Genomic DNA, 18,132 nt, shown 5'->3' on the forward strand with positions numbered 1-18,132 from the left:
TGATTCCCTGGACTGTGCAGACTCAGCCAGGTCAGCTATAGAGGCACTGGAAATGGTTTGAGTGCTGCTGGGCTAGCTAGGAGTTTCACCGCTGAATATTATCCAGTGCCCTCATTCCAGTTCCCCCATGGCACATGTGTATAGTGGGTGAATACAGGAACACGCTTGCTTGGGATGGTCCCACTCTATTCCACCACCCTTCCCCAGCACTGGATTGGATTGTCAGCCTAGACTGAGCTCAAATCCTGACGTGGGGCTTGAAGCCACAACCTTCAGATCTCAGGGGGTGTGAGTGATAGTAGCTGAACCACACTGACATCTTAACCCCACCCCTCCACCATGGCAGTCTGACTCTTTTTGGGAGTGCTTGAGACCTCCCTCTACAGTGGAAACGGCTTTGAAAAAAGCGATACTGACCTTTCAGGAGCAATGCAAAATCTTTCTCTTGAACTTTATCTGACGCTGAGTGAGTGACCTCACATATGATCATGTCTCCCTGGTCCCAAGAGTTTGGAACAAATTCTATTTGTGAAACTGAAGATTACAAGCTGTTCTCGGCGATCACTGGGCTGCTGTTGAAGACTTCCCCAGCGTAAGGCTCCCACTTTTTCAACCAGCGGATTCTGATTCCATCAGTAGAGTAATCGGTCAGAGAAACGCTCAACATTACTGGTTTATCAGCCTCTGGCTCTGCGGGGTCACTCCAGATATCTGATACATTGGGGTACAAAGCTGCGAAGAGAAAGATCAGCATAGAAACATATACCAACAACTACTTGCATGTGTACGGCGTTCTTCATGTTGGATAATATCTCGGAGCGCTTCGAAGTAGAGCTGTTGGACGCTGAGCAAGAGAAAGTGGGGAGTGAGAGGTGACCATAGACACAGTTGAAGAGAGGGGATTTATGGTGGGACTTAAAGATAGATGGAGAGGTAGCGAAGTGGAGGCATGGAGGTCAGGAGTGAAGTAACTGAAAGCTCGGTCACCGATAGTGCCGCAAAGGGTAACAGAAATTTCTGCACCAAGGAGGCCAATTCGTCCCATTGTGTCTGGAGACGACTGCGCACTCTCTCCTTGAAGGGACCCCAAATTTAGTGACTGTATACTTGTAGGCAACTGTCCCCTTTAACAACAACAGCCAACAAATTACATTTGTGCAGCACCTTTCACGTTGGGAGGACATCCCAAGGGCGACTGAACACTGAACAAATGGAACCAGAGTCCAGGACACACACAGTCTACGCAAAACTTGCTGAACAAAAACAGAACAAACTTCAGGTGGATAGAGAGAGAAAGAAAGATAAATCGGGCTCAGGAACAAAGATTAAGCCTTTGGCAAACAGAAGCACTTTGAACAACCCACAGTTCATTCTCCTTTGAATACGTGACAAACTCTGGTTTCAATTGCAATTACATTTTTGAGGTTCCAGAGAGAGAAAACAAATACCCTCTGGGGTCGCAGCGCAGTGTAAGTCAATCGATCGATGCCCTGAATTCGCGAATGATATCTGACCTGAGTGGGCGATGCTGGCGGTCAGGACAACCAGTGTCACATTCGTGCGCCCTCTCCCCGGGGTCCAGGCACCGATGCCCCTCGAGACACCCCACTGGTCGGAGATACTGCCCTCTGTCTTGCCCCCTGTATCTTCTGATTTGTATTATTCCCGCAACAAAGGCTATGGGGCCGCTCACTCTCCACTCTTGCGGAAGTCACTGCCTTTTCATTCCTGCACGGATGCTTCTCTCTGTTTGCGTGAGCCCCGGCCAACGATTCCGCACCCACTCCCCCCCACCCACTCCGATGCAATCCGTGCGTAGTCTCGGGTCCTCACCTGTGCCTTCTCCACGAACAGCAACTATTTTGTTGGGCTGAGATGGACATCGCCGTGGTTGACTTTGGGTCCTTTGGCTTAGGCAAAGCCCAGCCCTCGGCCAAGGAACTGCAACGATTGAGCTCTGAGATGATGAGGGCCTTCACTGACATTGGGTTTGTGTACCTCAAGAACACTGGGTTTGAACAACAAAACGTGAGTACCATTCATTACCCACACTCTGTTGGCTAATATTACACCGTGGTGCTACATGTCATGTCAAGTCACTAACTTTCTTTTCCTTTTATAAAGCAGCTGTATCTGATGCAAACTTTAACAATTCTGATTCTGCAACTGAAAAAGCTCAGCTTTGAAAATCCACGGATGTTTGCCTTTTTTTTAAAAAAAAATCACAGACCGCAGGGTTTTATAATTTTTCACTTAATTGCTCTGTAGGTATTCAGAACAATGGAGATCTGCAAGAAGTTTTTCGTGCTTCCCAGAGACATTAAAAACCTGTATTCCCATTCAGTTGACTCCAATGTATTCCATCATGGTTGGGTTCCAGGAGAGGCCGAAAGGTAGGATTCCTTGAAGCACTTCCCACAGGTAGAACTGTCAAGCGCTCTGGGACCCTACCCTGTGTCAAGGGCCCTATATAAATGCATGTTGCTCTTGTTGTTATAACATGGCTGTTTATGGGACACCGCTGTGCGCAAAATAGGCTGCTGCGGTTGCCTTCAGATAAAGTCACGGCACTTCACTGTAAAATCCTTGCGAAGCAAATAGGTCCTCTCTGACATGAATGTCACTCTACCAAATCTAAGGAAATTTCTAGGTGATGAATTCTGAATATAAAGGCTCAGGGTGGGATGCATTGGGTATGAAAATTAAAATAGAAATATTTCTTCTTCCCAGATTAAACCCCAATCGTCCTGCCGACCAGAAGGAAGCTTATGATGTGACAGGATCACCAAATCATGTGAGATCTCAGAGCACAGGTCATTGTTGCACGTCATACATGTGCTCAGCTCGGACATGATTTTAATGAGAAGTTGGCCAGACCATGAGATTGTCATTGAACTTCCTTCTCTACAAGCTGAGTTCACATTCAGATCAGAGCAATTGTAGGAAAATCTGAATCTTGCACTGAACATGGTTCCATATAGCTTGATAAGAGACACAAAGAGCTTCTGGGCAAAGGTTTAGAGTGATTGTCATTAACCCTTACACTGTCAGCAAGCTTCCCAAATGTCCAATCTTTCACAGTTAGTCTGTTTTAGTACTTACACTGCAACGCTGAAATAAAACAGCAATTAATCAGTCTCAGTAGTCCAGGTCCTGAGCCAGGTGGGTCCACGGTATTCCCGGGCACTGCTGATGACAACACAGCCAGCCTGGCTCATCAGCAGGACCTGCAAGGGCAGACGAGTCACTGGAAACGGAGTCATCCCAATCAGCTCCTGTTAACCCTGCAAGCCAAAGCCCTAACGGGTAAGGTGGTCCAAGCTGGACAAGCAGCAGGAAAGTTTGCCAGACAGCAATATCATGCTGTGCGGTTTTAACTGGTTAGAGAGTGCACATTCCATTCCAACAATCTATCACTGGGATTTCCATGTGTAGGTGGGTTGCATGGAAATCACAGCTTGGTTTGGATATTTGTAAGCACGGTGATGGGTTTCTGCATGTGTCAGACACTCAGCTGACCAAAATAAAATAGCCAGAATTGAGAAGTTCAGTCCCATAGGATCTGCACTCTGTCTGAGAGACTGAGATTGACAAGATCAGACTGTTAAATTATAAAGGAGATGGAATTTGTGGCTCGAAGGGAGAAGAGCAGACAACAAACAAGCAGACTTGGTTAAAGGATTACTGCAAGCAAACCTCCCCCACACAGGCTTGATCACCTAATAGTTTGGAACTACGCACCACAGTTTTAAGTGTATTATAACTGTTGTGCTATACCATTTTAGCTTGGTAAATATCAATGTCTATCTTGATTTATCATGGGGTTTCACAAGCTCAAGTGACCTTTACACTAAAAGTAATAGTTACTTTAAAAGATCTAATAGTAGATTTTGGGATCTCGTACCTTCAAAAAATAAACTGCACAATTTTCAGTTATTCAACCAAACTCGATAAATGGTTAATGTTTTCATAATACATGTTATTATTAAAATCAGTAGTTTTTTTCTACGATTGATTGAAACCACTTAGACCTTAGCTTCTGAAGAATAATTCTGTGGTTCCTTTATCACTCTATTAATGTACTAGTGCCCTGTGTTAACATTTACTGTCAAAATAAAGTGTTATATTGTACGCTGCATTCATTCTCTGGAATCTTGTGCGCTAGCTGCCACATTTCACCTACAAAATACACAGGCAATCCACTTTACAGTATATCCTGTGAAGTACTTTGACACGTCTCAACAACGTGATAAGGTACTATATCAAATGCAAGATTATTATTATCTTATTTGGTAATCTTTCCAAACCTAGATTTTGAGTCTCAACCATTCACCTAGTACCAATAAAAAGGATGCCACACAGAGAGAAAAAGAGAGACAGATAGAATGAATTGGGCCCTTGTTTCCCAGAAAAGTGCCTGAGGAAAGAATTCTGGTTTGCGTTCACATCATAGTGACTCTAAGAATAAAGAATAAAGAATTAAGAATAAAGCATCAAAATGGGATGTGCTGAATGAGGGGAACAATATACAAGTGTTGAAAACTATCCAACTCCCCCAATCCCTCCCCAAAATCACACGCACTCTCACACAGAGCTTTCCAAGTGTGTTTGCCACTTCTGCCTGTCATAAATTCAGCCATTGCAGTATAAGCATTCAACAGGGTTAGGAGCTGGTAAGTAGACTGCCAAAAAGCTAAGGCATTTAGAATACATAGTTCGAACGGAAGTGTACATGATCTGAATGTTGAGTAACAAACAGAGCTACGGAAATGGCAGAGGTTTGGCTGCTTATTGTTTCACATTCAAAACATTTCGGTCACTGGCATGTTTTGGGGTGAGGGATAATGGTGGCAATGTCTTCCATCATTCTGAACATTTTCAACCCATTCTTGGCAATGAAACGGAGAGTCCGTCTGAAGCTGAGATGACCCTGAGATGGCAATGTTGGAGGATGGAACATTGAAGAAATTGTGTTTCACTGACCTCCACGTTCAAAGACCCGACATGTCACACGTTTAAAAAAATACAAGAGGAGGGAAGATCCTGTGGGAGAGAAATATTCTGCTCAGTCTCTGAGTTCTAATTCTTCGACATGTGCTTAGTTCAGAGTGGAAATTACTGTGGAGTGTTCAACCCGACCATTGGTTGCATGATTCAGATAAAGAAAGTTGCTATTCAGGCGAATTATCAGTGTTGTGCAGATTGGTTGTGTATTCATTATTTTCCCCCATCAAATATACACTTTACAGTATATCTTGTGAAGCGCTTTGAGGTGTCCTCCTCATGTGAAAGGCGCTATAAAAAAATGCAAGCATTGTTAATATTACACACAATGAAAATGTTTGATTAAATGAAATTAAAACAAATTATATTCATATTGGTAAATTTTTTTTTGAAAAGACAGGTTAAAAAAAATTCTTGATAGAGTGCCTTTTATATCGGGAGGATGTCTCAAAGTAATTCACCTGATACACTGTAAACTAATGTTAACGTAGGAAAATGATGAGTTAGGCTGACACACAATTATGCTTAATCCCTTGCGTTACAAATATGTGGGTGAGAGATGTGAGGTCACATATTTCACTGTGATTAAGTATGATCTATGAGGGTGGCCTTGAAAGTAACTATGGATCCTGACCTCTTGACAAGATATCTAGCGGCTGGTTAAGTGCTGTTTACAGATTGGAAGTCAATGAATTATTAGTTCAGCTTCTTTCACAGAGGAGCCAAGCTGGAAGAATTCATGTCCCTAGTAAATTTTTAACTTAACTTGAGAGCAATATTTCGTAAAACCATCACTGCATCGCTCTGTAAAACAAAACAGGCTGCTGTGCTGGAGGTCACTGGTTGGTGGCTGAGATGTTAAACCGAGATCCCGTCTGCCCATTCAGGTGGACATTAAAGTTCCTGTGGCAGTAGCCGAAGAGAGAAGGGAGTTTCTCCTATTGTCCTGATCAACAAGCCTTCAGATAAAATCGCTCCCTCATTAATTGGCTGTTTGTGGGACATTACAGTGTGCAAATTGGCTGTTGCGTTCACCTACAAATACACAGTTACTACATTGTACAGTACATCCTTTGTAAATTTTGATTTTTTTACTCGTTCTTTTTTGCCCAGATCATGACTTGCATTAAAATTTAAATGGTGTACACAATTACCATTGGCAGAACCTGAACCTGTGTCAGATCACAAAAACTGATTTAATGCGTTAATATGTATACAGGCCACATTTCACAAGTAGGCTGCGGCCAGCCAACTTTGTGAGCAAATAGTTTGTCACGATTTTAAACAGTATTTGCAATAGGAGTCATCTGATAAAAGTGCTTGCTTGTGATCGCGCCCAAGGTTCAACTGCAGAGTTCTCAGACAGGAGATCTGGGAGCAACTCAAATCCAATTCATAGCATCTGAGGATTGCGCGTGAGGGGAATAACACAGAAGAAAAGGTGTGGGAGGAGAGGAAAAGAGAATTTTAGGTGAAGTTTTTAAAATCTATGTGATAATAATCCTTGCATTTGATATAGCACCTTATTATGTCATTTTAGACATCTCAAAGAGCTTTAATATTTAATATTTTGTCTAGTTGGGACATTGCTGTGCGCAATTGGCTGCTGCGTTCGCCCACAAATATACAGTCAATTCACTTAACAGTGGAAGAGGATGTTTCACGTACAAGGCGAAATTTCACTGAAAATACCAGTTTCAAGAAGCAATTCTTAGCTTCCTCCTTGACTGGTTTGCAGTGTTTTTGATAGGTCTGGCTCTTTCCTCTGGGCAGGTATCCGTTTCCTTCACCTCACACAGAGTCCAAAGATTCCCCCATATCTGGAGAGCACAATTGAGGCAAGAAACCTAAGAATGAAGTGAGAACATTTTCTCTCAGTCTGATTCTCACTTTTCTATTGTAACAATTATTTTGTTGTGTTTATTTACTAGAAATCTATCATCCTTGGGCTGAGATGGACATCACCGTGGTTGACTTTAGCTCCTTTGGCTTAGGCAAAGCCGAGCCCTCGGCCAAGGAACTGCAACGATTGGGCTCTGAGATTACGAGGGCTTTCACTGACATTGGGTTTGTGTACCTCAAGAACACTGGATTTCAACAACAAAATGTGGGTACCATTCATTATCACACTCTATTGGCTTTGCTACACCATGTTATTACATGTCATCTGACATCACTAACTTCCTTTATATAAGGGTGAAGTATGCAACTTTTCAATACATTTCTTGTGTTAATTTGTTTTGGGTGAGCCCGGTGGAATCCAATCACAATACACAACAGCAACAAAATTACATTTGTATAGTGCCTTTCACGTTGGGAGGACATCCCAAGGCACCGGACAGACAGAGTTACAGACCCGAGCTGGGGATTGGGGTGGGTGGAGGGCAGTGGGGGGGGAAGCAGGGAGATTGAAAGCACGTTCGAAGAGGGACGTCTTGAGATGGGTCTTGAAGGTGGTTAGGGAGAGGTTAAGGTGGAGGGACTACGGGATGGAGTTCCAGAGGGTGGGGTCAGAGTGGCGGAAGGTTAGTGTGCCAATAGTGGGGCGGGTGAGGTGGAGGACGTGAAGCAGGCCGGAGCCCGCTGAGCGGAGGGAGTGAGCAGGATGGTAGGGAGTTAGGAGGTCGCAGAAGTAGGGGGGAGCAAGTCTGTGGAGGGCTTTGAAGGTGAAGACCAGGATCTTGAACTGTATCCTCTGTGTGATGTTAATCCAGTGGAGTTGGGCAAGGATGGGGGTGATAGGGTCGCAGAGCTTAGTGCGGGTGAGGACACAGGTTGCAAGTTCAGGATAATCTGCAGCCTGTAGATGAAGGAGTTGGGGCGACCTACAAGCAATGCGTTTCCATAGTCAAGCCTCGATGTAATGAAAGCATGTATGAGGGTTTTGGCGGCCTGCCATGTGATACAGAGGTGGGACCAGGTGACGTTGCGGAGGTGGGGGAAGGCAGAGTGGGTCATGGCGCAGATGTGCGGTAGAAAGGATAGTTGAGGGTCGAACAATACCCCAAGGTTCCAGACTGGCTTAACAAGGTGTGCAACCATGGATGGTAATGCTGTCAGCACCTGAGGTGAGGAGGCACTGATGGGAGCCAATTAGTAGAGCCTCGGTCTTGTTGACATTCAACTGAAGAAAGTTAGCTCTCATCCAGGTCTTGATGTCTAACAGACATTCTGTAAGCACAGCAGTGGTCCCGGAGTCAAGGGTGGAGGCAGAGAGGTAGAGTTGGGTGTCATCCGCATACACGTGGAAGTTGACCCCATGTCTGCAGATGATGTCATCAAGAGGGAGCATATAGATATTGCAGAGGAGGCGACCAAGGACAGAGACCAGAGGAATACCAGGTCAAGGGAGTGACCGCGGACATGGGTGGAGGAGTGAATGTGGAAGGAGAGATTGAGGGAGGAGATAAAGGAGGAAAAGTCAGTGGAGGTAGAGCAGGAGGGAGTGAAGTGAAGGTTGAAATCGCCTTGGATAATGAGGCGTTCGGAACAGATGGCAAGGGAAGATAGGAGGGTGGAGATGTTGGGGGTGAATGTGGGGGAGGACTCGGGGAGGACGGTAGATAAAGAGAATTTTGAGGGAAAGGTCGGAGGGGTGATAAAGGTTAAGGCGCTCAAAGCAGAGGAAAGTTCCAGAGGAATAAGGAAATAGACTGAGCGGGGACCAGGAGATGAGAGCCACACCGCCACCAAAGTGGTTAGGGCATGGGATATGATGGAATGTGCAGCCGGGTGATGTGACCTCTATCAGGGGGAAGGTTTGGCGAGGGAGAGAATGTCGATGTTTTCATCGACGATGAGGTCTTGGATGGTGAGTGGTTTGTTGGAGAGGGAGCGGACATTTTGTAGACCGATGCGGAGGGGACAGTTTGTGGCGGAAAGTGGGGTGCGAGGAGGAGGACTTACAGGGAAGGTGGGAATATGTATACATAAGAGTATCCCACCAGACTGAGAGTTCCACATATGTTTTCCAATTACTCATGGAAATTTCCCTGTGTCTGGAATGGAATGCACATTCTCTCCCTGGAGAGACACCCACTGCTTACTTAATTCTGGAGAGTATTATGGTTTGGTCAGCAAGAGCCAAGGCTTGAGTACCCCAGAGTGTGTATTAGGGTAACTGCTAGTGTTTAACCAGCAAAAACCATAGAGCTTGCTAGTAAGAGCACTGTGTCGCAAGCTTCCCCCTGCTTGTGCACGTAGAGCCCTCCTTCCCATTAGGGGATTGGTTTGCAGGATAAACAGGAAGAGAATTCCATTGGAATCCTGCTACTGAGCCAGGCTGACTGATGCGTTAATTAGCACAATGAATCCCCACAGACTTTAGCCCATCATAACTATATTCAAACATAATGTTCCTCTTAATCTCCCTCTTACAACCTCTATTTCCAATCAACAAGTGGAAACGGATCTTCGATGTCCAATTTATTCAGTCAGCTTCTACTCTTCAGAAAGAATGCATCTTTTACAATTTTCTTAACCATCTTGTTCCACAGGTGTTTAAAACAATGGAAATCTGCAAGAACTTCTTCATGCTTCCTAGAGACACTAAGATTCGCTATGCCCGTGCATTCAACAATAAACATCAACGCGATGGATGGATTGAAAGAGAAACAGAAAGGTAGGATTCCATCAGGCACAACCTGTAATTACAGAAATCTCCATAGGCAATAATAATAATAACCCTTATACTTGAGTCAGTGCCTTGCACGTCTGGAGGACATCTCAAAGCATTTCACAGAATTCTCTGTGCAGTGCAGTAAGGTGCAGTTGACTCTGTATTTTGTAGACGAATCTGATCATAAGATTGGTTCTGATGAAGAAGGCCGTTCAGCCTATTTGATCTCTTCTTTCCATAAGGCCCACTCTGCTATCTTCCCATCCCACAGCTGTTCTTTTAATAAGTCCAGCATCCAGGTAAAGAAATACTTCCTAGTGTCTGTCCTCAACCTGCCAATTGGAACCCTAAACCTGTTCTCATGTTCTGCTGTCTCAGTGCATCCAAGAAGTATTGTTCCTAGTTTAATTTTTCAATCCCACTTAAAATCATATATATATATAAAATATATAACTTCCCCTCCAAGATATTTCTTTTCAAACCTGAAGAGCTGGCCTGATCGTTGATCATAGCTCATTCCTTTAAAACTGGGGATCATCGTCATTACTCTCCTACATTGCCTCTGGGGTCAGGTAGGCTCCTTATGTTGCAATGACTATAACTGTCTGCAATAATCCAGGTGCAGCCTGAGCAGAGCATTGTTGTGCTTGAGTATGACTTCTGTGGAGGTAAACACAACTGAATTAGCGATACTCCCAGCATCCTGTTATCTCTTCAATGTTCTCGATTTATGCCAAGTGATTAACTATGAATAACAGTATGACTTGGTTTATAAAAATTGTTTATTCTTCACAGATTGAATCTGAAGCATCCTGCAGACCTGAAGGAAGCCTTCAACTTAACCTTTCCCATCATTGTAAGAAGTATGAGCTCGGACTGGGACTTTGAGCTCCTTACTGTGTAATTAATCGCTTTGTGAAGTAACAATATCCCTCTCCACAAAATAATAATTTAGTCACTCAATCTACCACTGTTTTTGGGACACTGCTGTGTGCAATTGGCTGCTATGTTTCACCCACAAAATTACAGTTCAATCCACTTCACAGTATATTCTGTGAAGCACTTTGAGATGTCTCAATGACGTGTTAAAGTGCTATATCAAATGCAAGGATTATTATTATTATAGTGGAGAGGTCTGCAGACTGTGTGGTTGTTAATTGCATATTTTCCTCCATATATTGGACATGGTCAAAACAACCCGCATTAATTAAGACCCCTTGGGGAAGCTGTGGCATTGGCAATTGGTGACAAAATTCTTCAATGAGACTGGTAGTTGTGAACATGCCCTCACTCCTGTTCCTGAAATTGTTAGTGGAAGTCCTAGAATGATTGAAATTTGCAGCACAGAAGAAGGCCTTTCAGCCCATCAGGTCCATGCTGGCTCTTTTAAGGGCAATCCTTTCAGGCCCATTTATCTGTCCTTTCCCCTTTCTCCCCTTTCTGTTTAGTCCTTTCTAGGTATTTAGCTGGCCCCCTTTTGAAACTAAGATGAATTTTGCCTCAACCATGGCTCTCAGAAGGGCATTCCCTAAACTAACTACTCTGTACGTGAAATAAAATTCTCCCAATCTGCTTGTTGACTAACTATCTTAAATTGAGTATCTCTCATCACTGACTCACTGAAAAAAATTCTCCCTCTATCATCATTTTAAAGACCTTTATCAGGTCTTCCCCCAATCTTCTTTGTTCCAATAGAAAACGTCACAATATAATATGATTCTATACAAATAGAGCCAACAAGTACAAGTACTTTTTATTAGCAGAGGGTTGGGCATTTTTATGGCAGCTCTTGGCAACAGCGCAAAGCTGCTCCTGATTTAGGGCTGAACATAAAAAGCACTCAAACGTGCCTTGTGTGGGAAACACAAAACTATTCCAGTGGTGCAGCAGAAGGCGTTCTTTTGGAGCTTGGGGCCAGAGAGTGGAAGATTATTTCACCTCTAACCTTGCTACCCATGATTCGGGAGTGTCATGATAAACAACAACAAATTACATTTGTATAGCACCTTTCAGCCTCTCTGCCCCCACACTCTGGGACACCATCCCATGGTCCCTTTGCATCACTTCCTCCCTTGCCTCCTTCAAGGTCGCTCTCAAGACCTTTCTCTGCGACCGTGACTTTGGTCTCCCTCCCACCTCACTGCCTTACCTCATTCCTGCACCACCCACCCCTCCTCCATGCTCGGGCCCCGACACCTGACTGTTCAGCGCTTTGGGATGTCCTCCTGACGTGAAAGACGCTCTACAAATATAATTTTGTTGTTGTTCACATCAACAACAACAACTTGCATTTATATAACTTAATTTTGATTGTGTGGCAGCGTCCTGGAGCACTTAATTTAAAAGATCTTTATGTTAAAGATCTCGCGAGCACGTCCCAAGGCCTAAACCATAGTTACACATTAAGGAAACTTACCATTGTTTTTGTTAAAGTATTGCAACCTGAAATGCAAATCTGGTTTCTCCCTCATTGCAGAAATGGCCTTCTGCCAAAGATGCCCCCGAGTTCAAAGGATCCATGGAATCATTTTTCAAACAATGTGACGAGCTGGCCCATAGAATTATGAAACCTCTTGAGTTGGGTCTTGGACTTGAGAGAGATTTCTTCATTAACAAACATAAATTGATAGGCAGTAAGTACATATTGCTGTAAGGTTTTAGTACCTGTATTTAAAGAGGATGATAACATTGTCCAAGACAATGGTTTACCATCTGCAACATTTTTATTGGTCACAAGTCAGCAGTTTACATGTAATCAAATCTTCTCTAAGAGGCAACTGTAGCAACATAATGAACAGTGGTGTGAAATTAAAGAGTTGACTGTTTGTTGCTCGTGCCGGTATTGTTACCTATCATATCATTTTTTGCAGGTGACTCAAATCCAACCACCCTGAGAGCTCTGTACTACCCCCCGGTGCAGAAATCCAGTGTGTTGGAGAATCAGATGCGATGTGGGGAGCATTCGGATTATGGAACATTCACTTTACTCTTCCAGGATGAGAATGGGGGACTGGAGGTTTGTTCCTTGCAGTGAGATTTTACTCACGTCTACACTTTATGTACACTTACTGCAGGAAAAGACTTCAGCAGTTTAGGGTGACCATAGTTTGTAAATCAAATCCAGGTACACATTTTTAAAAAAATTTAACTCACCCCAATTCCTGATGCTGGCAGCGCTGAAGAAGCTTTTTGGATAAATGGCTGCATTTCTCTGATGAGTATATCTCTTTTAGAATTTTATTGTTCTTGCTCAGTTTGTTACTGAACTCAGGACGGGGCAAATTTGGCCCGAGGGACACAATACCTCATCCGAGGACTGTCCCTGGAAATCAGGGATGTGTGGTCACCCAACTTTGATTGCCACATTACATTTACAGGCCTTACGACTCATCAAGTCAGACAACACTGATCATTTCTACGTCTACTCATAGTCTGACTTATGGAAGCATACTTCTTTGGCCTTGCCTACAATCACCCTCACTACTACTGGTGGCCGTCTCCTTCTCTATAAAGCCTTCCAAAACCTTACACAACCATGAAAGGAGCTACATAAATACATTGTTTTGTTGTTGTTGAGACATATGGATGTTCACAATACAGTGGGTCAGATAGATGTGGAATGTCCTGCATCAGAAAGCTATAGAAATTGAACTAGTAGGGATGTTTAAAAGAGAAATAGACAGATACTGGTGGAGTGGAGATATTAAGTGAGAGTAGCAAAAGGGTAGGCCATTGCGATTAAACAATATCTTGTTCCTGTTTTCCTGTGAGAAGTGGTCATTGCTTGTGCAACCAAATCAGCATGAAAATCCACCTTAAGGATAGGAAAGAGGAGAATCTAAGGGGAGAGGATAGGAATATTGTGACGCATCGAACAATCTTGTGGTAAACATTTAGAATCGCCAGGCCTGGTATTCTCCATGAAACATAGGATTGTGCAAATATTTGAAAAATTCTTAAATTCAGTCTCAATTTTGATCACTTCCCCTTGCAAGGAGATCAAAAAATCTCTGTGACTTGAAAAGAAACTACACTGGCAAGCATGTGGTAACATTTACATTGGGAATTCCCCGAACAATCCTACTGTGTGGTCTTGATGCTATTATCCTGTAGCTCAGTGGTTAGAGCACTCGCCTTGCAAGTGAGAGATCTTGGTTCAATTCCAGGCAGAGCGAAACCTTGGCAAGTTTCCTTACTCCACACGCCTAATAATAATCCCTCCAAAACAAAACAATAATAAATTGGTGATTTTCAAACCACGACTGTTTGTGGGACACCGCTGTGCGCAATTGGCTGCCGCGTTCGCCCACAAATATACGATCAATTCACTTTACTGTCTATTCTGTGAAGCGCTTTGAGACGTCAAGAAGACGTGAAAAGCGCTATATCAAATGCAAGGATTATTATGATTATTACTTTACAACATTCTCTGTTTTAGGTCATGAATAGATCAGGGGAGTATGTTGCTGTCCCCTACATTCCAAACACTGTACTTGTCAACATAGGAGACCTGATGCAGAGGTGGACGGCAGACATACTGACATCTACGGTGAGCTGATTTTATTATTTTTAAAAAGATACCCATTTGGAGACTAGTTCTGAGATAACATTAACTCCTACTCTTGGAGGTATTATGGCGAGGTGATGAGGTACTGTGTCAAATGCAAGGATTTCAAAACTAAAATGGTCGGTTTGGATGTACACTGGATTGCCGTCAAGGCGTCACCAGTGGAATGCGTGTTAGTGTACACTGAAGCCTTTGTACCTTTTCCTGTAGATGCATCGAGTCAAATTGCCAGAATCGGATGACAACAGCGAGCGACAGTCACTGGCGTTCTTCGTCCATCCCGACAACGAAGCAATCATCACCTGTTGTGACGGATCGAACAAGTATCCTCCTGTCAGCTCTCTCCAGTATGTAGAGTATCGTTTAGCTGGTACTTACGAACGCAAGAAATCTCCAGCAAGTGATGTGCTGGACTGAAATTTATAGCCCTATACCCCAAATCATCTAAGAACTGACAACATTTGAGCCACTGAAATAACACCTAGGCTAAGCTTGTAAGACCATTTTGTACTAAAATGTAAGATAGTGCAGACTTGTGAAATATTCTTAAATGTTGTCTTAATTTGGAAGCCAGCTCTCTGCAGCTCTTAAATAAAACAAACCTCCAAACTAAGTCTGAATTTATGACTTTACCATAATTTCGGCTTTTGTTTAAAAGACAAAATGCTTTTACAGGGTAAGACTGGGTGGAATATGATTATGAATTGAAACTGGGAACTCGTTCTTCATGAATAATATTTGCATTTAAAACTAAGCATCAGCACATTCTTTTGAACCAAGCCTTGATCACGTGTTAGCCTGGCTCAGGTAGATAGCACTCTCACCTATGGGTTCAAACCCCACAATAGAATTTTGTTCTCACAATCCAGGTTGACACTGCAGGGTGAGCCTACATTGTCAGAAGTGCCATCCTTTGGTTGAGATGTTAAATCGAGCTGTCATCTGCCCATTAAGTTGCCTGATAAAGATGCTGAAAAGAGGGATTTTCTGAGGGATTTCTTGGTGTCCTGACCAACAATCCTCCGGTCAATTGACCATTCACTTTGTGGCTGTTAATGGGACATTGCTATCTGCAAATTGGTTGCTGCATTCATCCACAAAATATAGTCACTACACTCAACATCATTTGGAGACCTGTAGCTTAGTGGTTAGAGCACCTACCTCACAAGTGAAAGAACCTGGGTTTGATTCCCGAGCAGGGTGAAATGTTGGGCAAATTCCCTTACTCCACATGTCTCTGTTTACATAGCAGTAAGAAGGAACCCGGTTGTTAGGCGATTGGCAGATTGCTTTTCCGGGGGTAATAATCCCTTCAAAAAATATTAATATGGTCACTCAATCCACAACTGTTTGTGGGACACTGCTGTGCGCAATTGGCTGGGGCGTTTAGCCACATAATATACAGTCAATTCACTTTACAGTATATTCTGTGAAGTGCTTTAGATGTCTCAAAGACATAACAAGGTGCTACATCAAATGCAAGGATTATTGTCATTATTATTTTCCATGAGATGTTACAGGCGCCACATGAAATGCCAAAAATATCATTGCCTCAGCTATCTGCAGTTAATAGCATTGCATAATATTAAGATAGATTTTCACAATCTACGGTAAATGGACATTTCCTCTCTGAGCACTTATAAAGAAAGTATTTTTGCTCCATCTGTAGTGGTAATTGATTGCAGCATTCCTCAAACTGAATTTCCACAAAGACTTCCTTTCGTCTGAAGGTGGCCAACAGTGTGCTGAAGTGCTTAACATTCCTCTGGCTTTGGTGTGGATAACACCACTCTTATGTTCCCTGAGACACTACCAACGTGAAGAGTGCTTTATAAAGTTGAGCAAGTTGTTCTTGTTGATCATGCTGAAACCTTGCACTTAATGTAACCCCTTTCACACTTTCTGAGATATCTCAGGATATGGTGCTCTGACCATTTCCTTCCTTCGAACCTCTTCCCAGCTCACAGTGCTCTTAAACTCCTTTCAGAAAATCAACATCCTTGAGCACTCCTTCACTCCCCTTCCTCCTACCCATCTTGCTCAGTGAACCCCCCCCCCCCCCCCCCCACACACACACACACAGTCTCAGTAAAACGTTTCCATGAAAGGTGCTATTGCTTTTGTTGGTGCTCACTCTGACAGCGCACCCTGTTGGGGCAAGAATCAGGGGCCTACTTGAGGAAGTGGAAACATATTAGCCAGTTCACTGGGTGTAAAAGTAGGCAGAATCTCCCACAAATGCTACCACCTCGCTTAATGGTTGCCTATAGACAGTTATTTGTCTGTTATTAAGCAGCTTGGAGTGGGAAATCCCAGCAACTGTATCTATCTAACACAAGGTTTCACAACCGAGGACAGGAAACACGCTTCATTCAGCAAACTGGGGGGTGCTCACAAGATCAGTTTAGATGTAAAAGGCCCTATTTACCCATTGATCTCACCCCTCAGAACACTTATCACAGGATAAAACTGTCCAGTATCCTGGCCTCAACTACCTTCCCTGGCAACCTTTTCCAGCTGGTAATTACCCTCTGGGTAAAGAAAAGCTTCCTCTTGTTGATCCTAAAATCGCCCTTTGTAACTCTAAGTCCTCTTGATCTACTCTCTCCTAAAATATTGCTCCGAATTTACTTTTCCAATCCACAATTTTAAAAGTTTTAAATCAAAATTTTAAAGAACAATCAACAAATTGCATTTTATACCGTGCCTTTCACGTCAGGAAGTCAACCCAAGGCACTGAAGCAGGAAGGGTGTGGAATGTGGAGCAGGCCAATAAATACCGCTATAGGATCTGTGGAGTCCTGTAGCTCGGTGGTTAGAACAGTTGCCTTGCAAGCGAGAGACCTGGGTTTGATTCCCAGCAGGGCAAAAGCTTGGGTAAATTTCCTTACTCCACACTGCTGATAATAATCCCTCAGGAAAAAAAAACCAATAATAAATTGGTCACTGTTTTTGAGACACTGCTATGCACAATTGCTGCTGCATTTTGCCCAAAAATATACAGTCAATTCATTTTACAGTATATTCTGTGAAGCTCTTTGAGACGTCTAGAAGATGTGAAAAGTGCTACATCAACTGCAAGGATTATTTTTACATATATATCTCGTGACTGAAAATTCCCCTCTTTCTCTCTCTCTCACGCACATACACACACGCAAGCACACACACAGACACAGAGTTGTTTTGCCGAAACTAAGCTGACAGCAAAGAGCCTGATGACAAATGAGAGGAACTAAAAGCAGGAAATGATCTCCAGCCTCAAGGGCAATTTCCACTTTAAGTGCTCTTAGGCAGAAACACTTTTATTAAAGAAAAGTGCAAACTTAATAGGAATCAAGCAATTAAATCATCTTCCCTTTTTGAGCATTTCAAACCTCAAGCTTTCCTTCTGCATTCCACATCTCCCCCCCACCCATCCCACTGCCAAAAGATCTATCACATAATTACAGAACAAAGCCCATTGAATTGATTCAAATTCCACTTTTTGCAGCTGAAAGATGCCATATGTGAAAGATAAACATTAAACAGCTGGACAATTGGGAAAACATTGCTTCATCAGTTAGCTATTGCCAGCCTTTATTTGGACATTTATTTTCCTTGAGTGTACTTAACAAATTGACATTTTCTTACCCTCTCTCTCTCCCTTCATCACTATGTTGGTACATAATAGTAGTAATAATAATTCTTGTATTTCACATCAGGAAGATGTCCGAAAGCTCTTCACCGGATGTACTGAAAAGTTAGTGACTGTGCATTTTGTGGGTTAACGATTCTCCCTTTTGTGTAGGGAGAATACAACTGAGTCCTCTTCAATGGGTCAGTTAATAAAGACACTGCCCAACTCCCCAGCATGGATCTCATTCTGGGAAACTCCCAGGTTCCAACTTTGAACTCAACTCAATTAATTCACTTAATTCAGCCCAGCAGTGGCATCAACACATCT

At 43.2% G+C, this 18,132-nt stretch overlaps 1 protein-coding gene across 1 annotated transcript; it reads left to right on the plus strand.

Moving 5' to 3' along the window:
* The first annotated feature begins 1,841 nt into the window (after positions 1-1,841).
* On the plus strand, positions 1,842-14,802 carry si:dkey-10o6.2 (isopenicillin N synthase family oxygenase). Its single transcript, XM_042341573.1, has 11 exons — positions 1,842-2,028; positions 2,269-2,393; positions 2,731-2,842; positions 3,786-3,789; positions 6,936-7,111; positions 9,501-9,625; positions 10,418-10,478; positions 12,099-12,255; positions 12,493-12,638; positions 14,061-14,171; positions 14,400-14,802. Exons 1-11 carry the CDS (start codon positions 1,876-1,878, stop codon positions 14,604-14,606), a joined length of 1,377 nt encoding a protein of 458 aa, XP_042197507.1. The 5' UTR covers positions 1,842-1,875; the 3' UTR covers positions 14,607-14,802.
* Positions 14,803-18,132: the final 3,330 nt, after the last annotated feature.

This window comes from Callorhinchus milii, unplaced genomic scaffold, assembly GCF_018977255.1.
Source record: "Callorhinchus milii isolate IMCB2004 unplaced genomic scaffold, IMCB_Cmil_1.0 Scaffold17, whole genome shotgun sequence".
NCBI lineage: Eukaryota > Metazoa > Chordata > Chondrichthyes > Chimaeriformes > Callorhinchidae > Callorhinchus > Callorhinchus milii.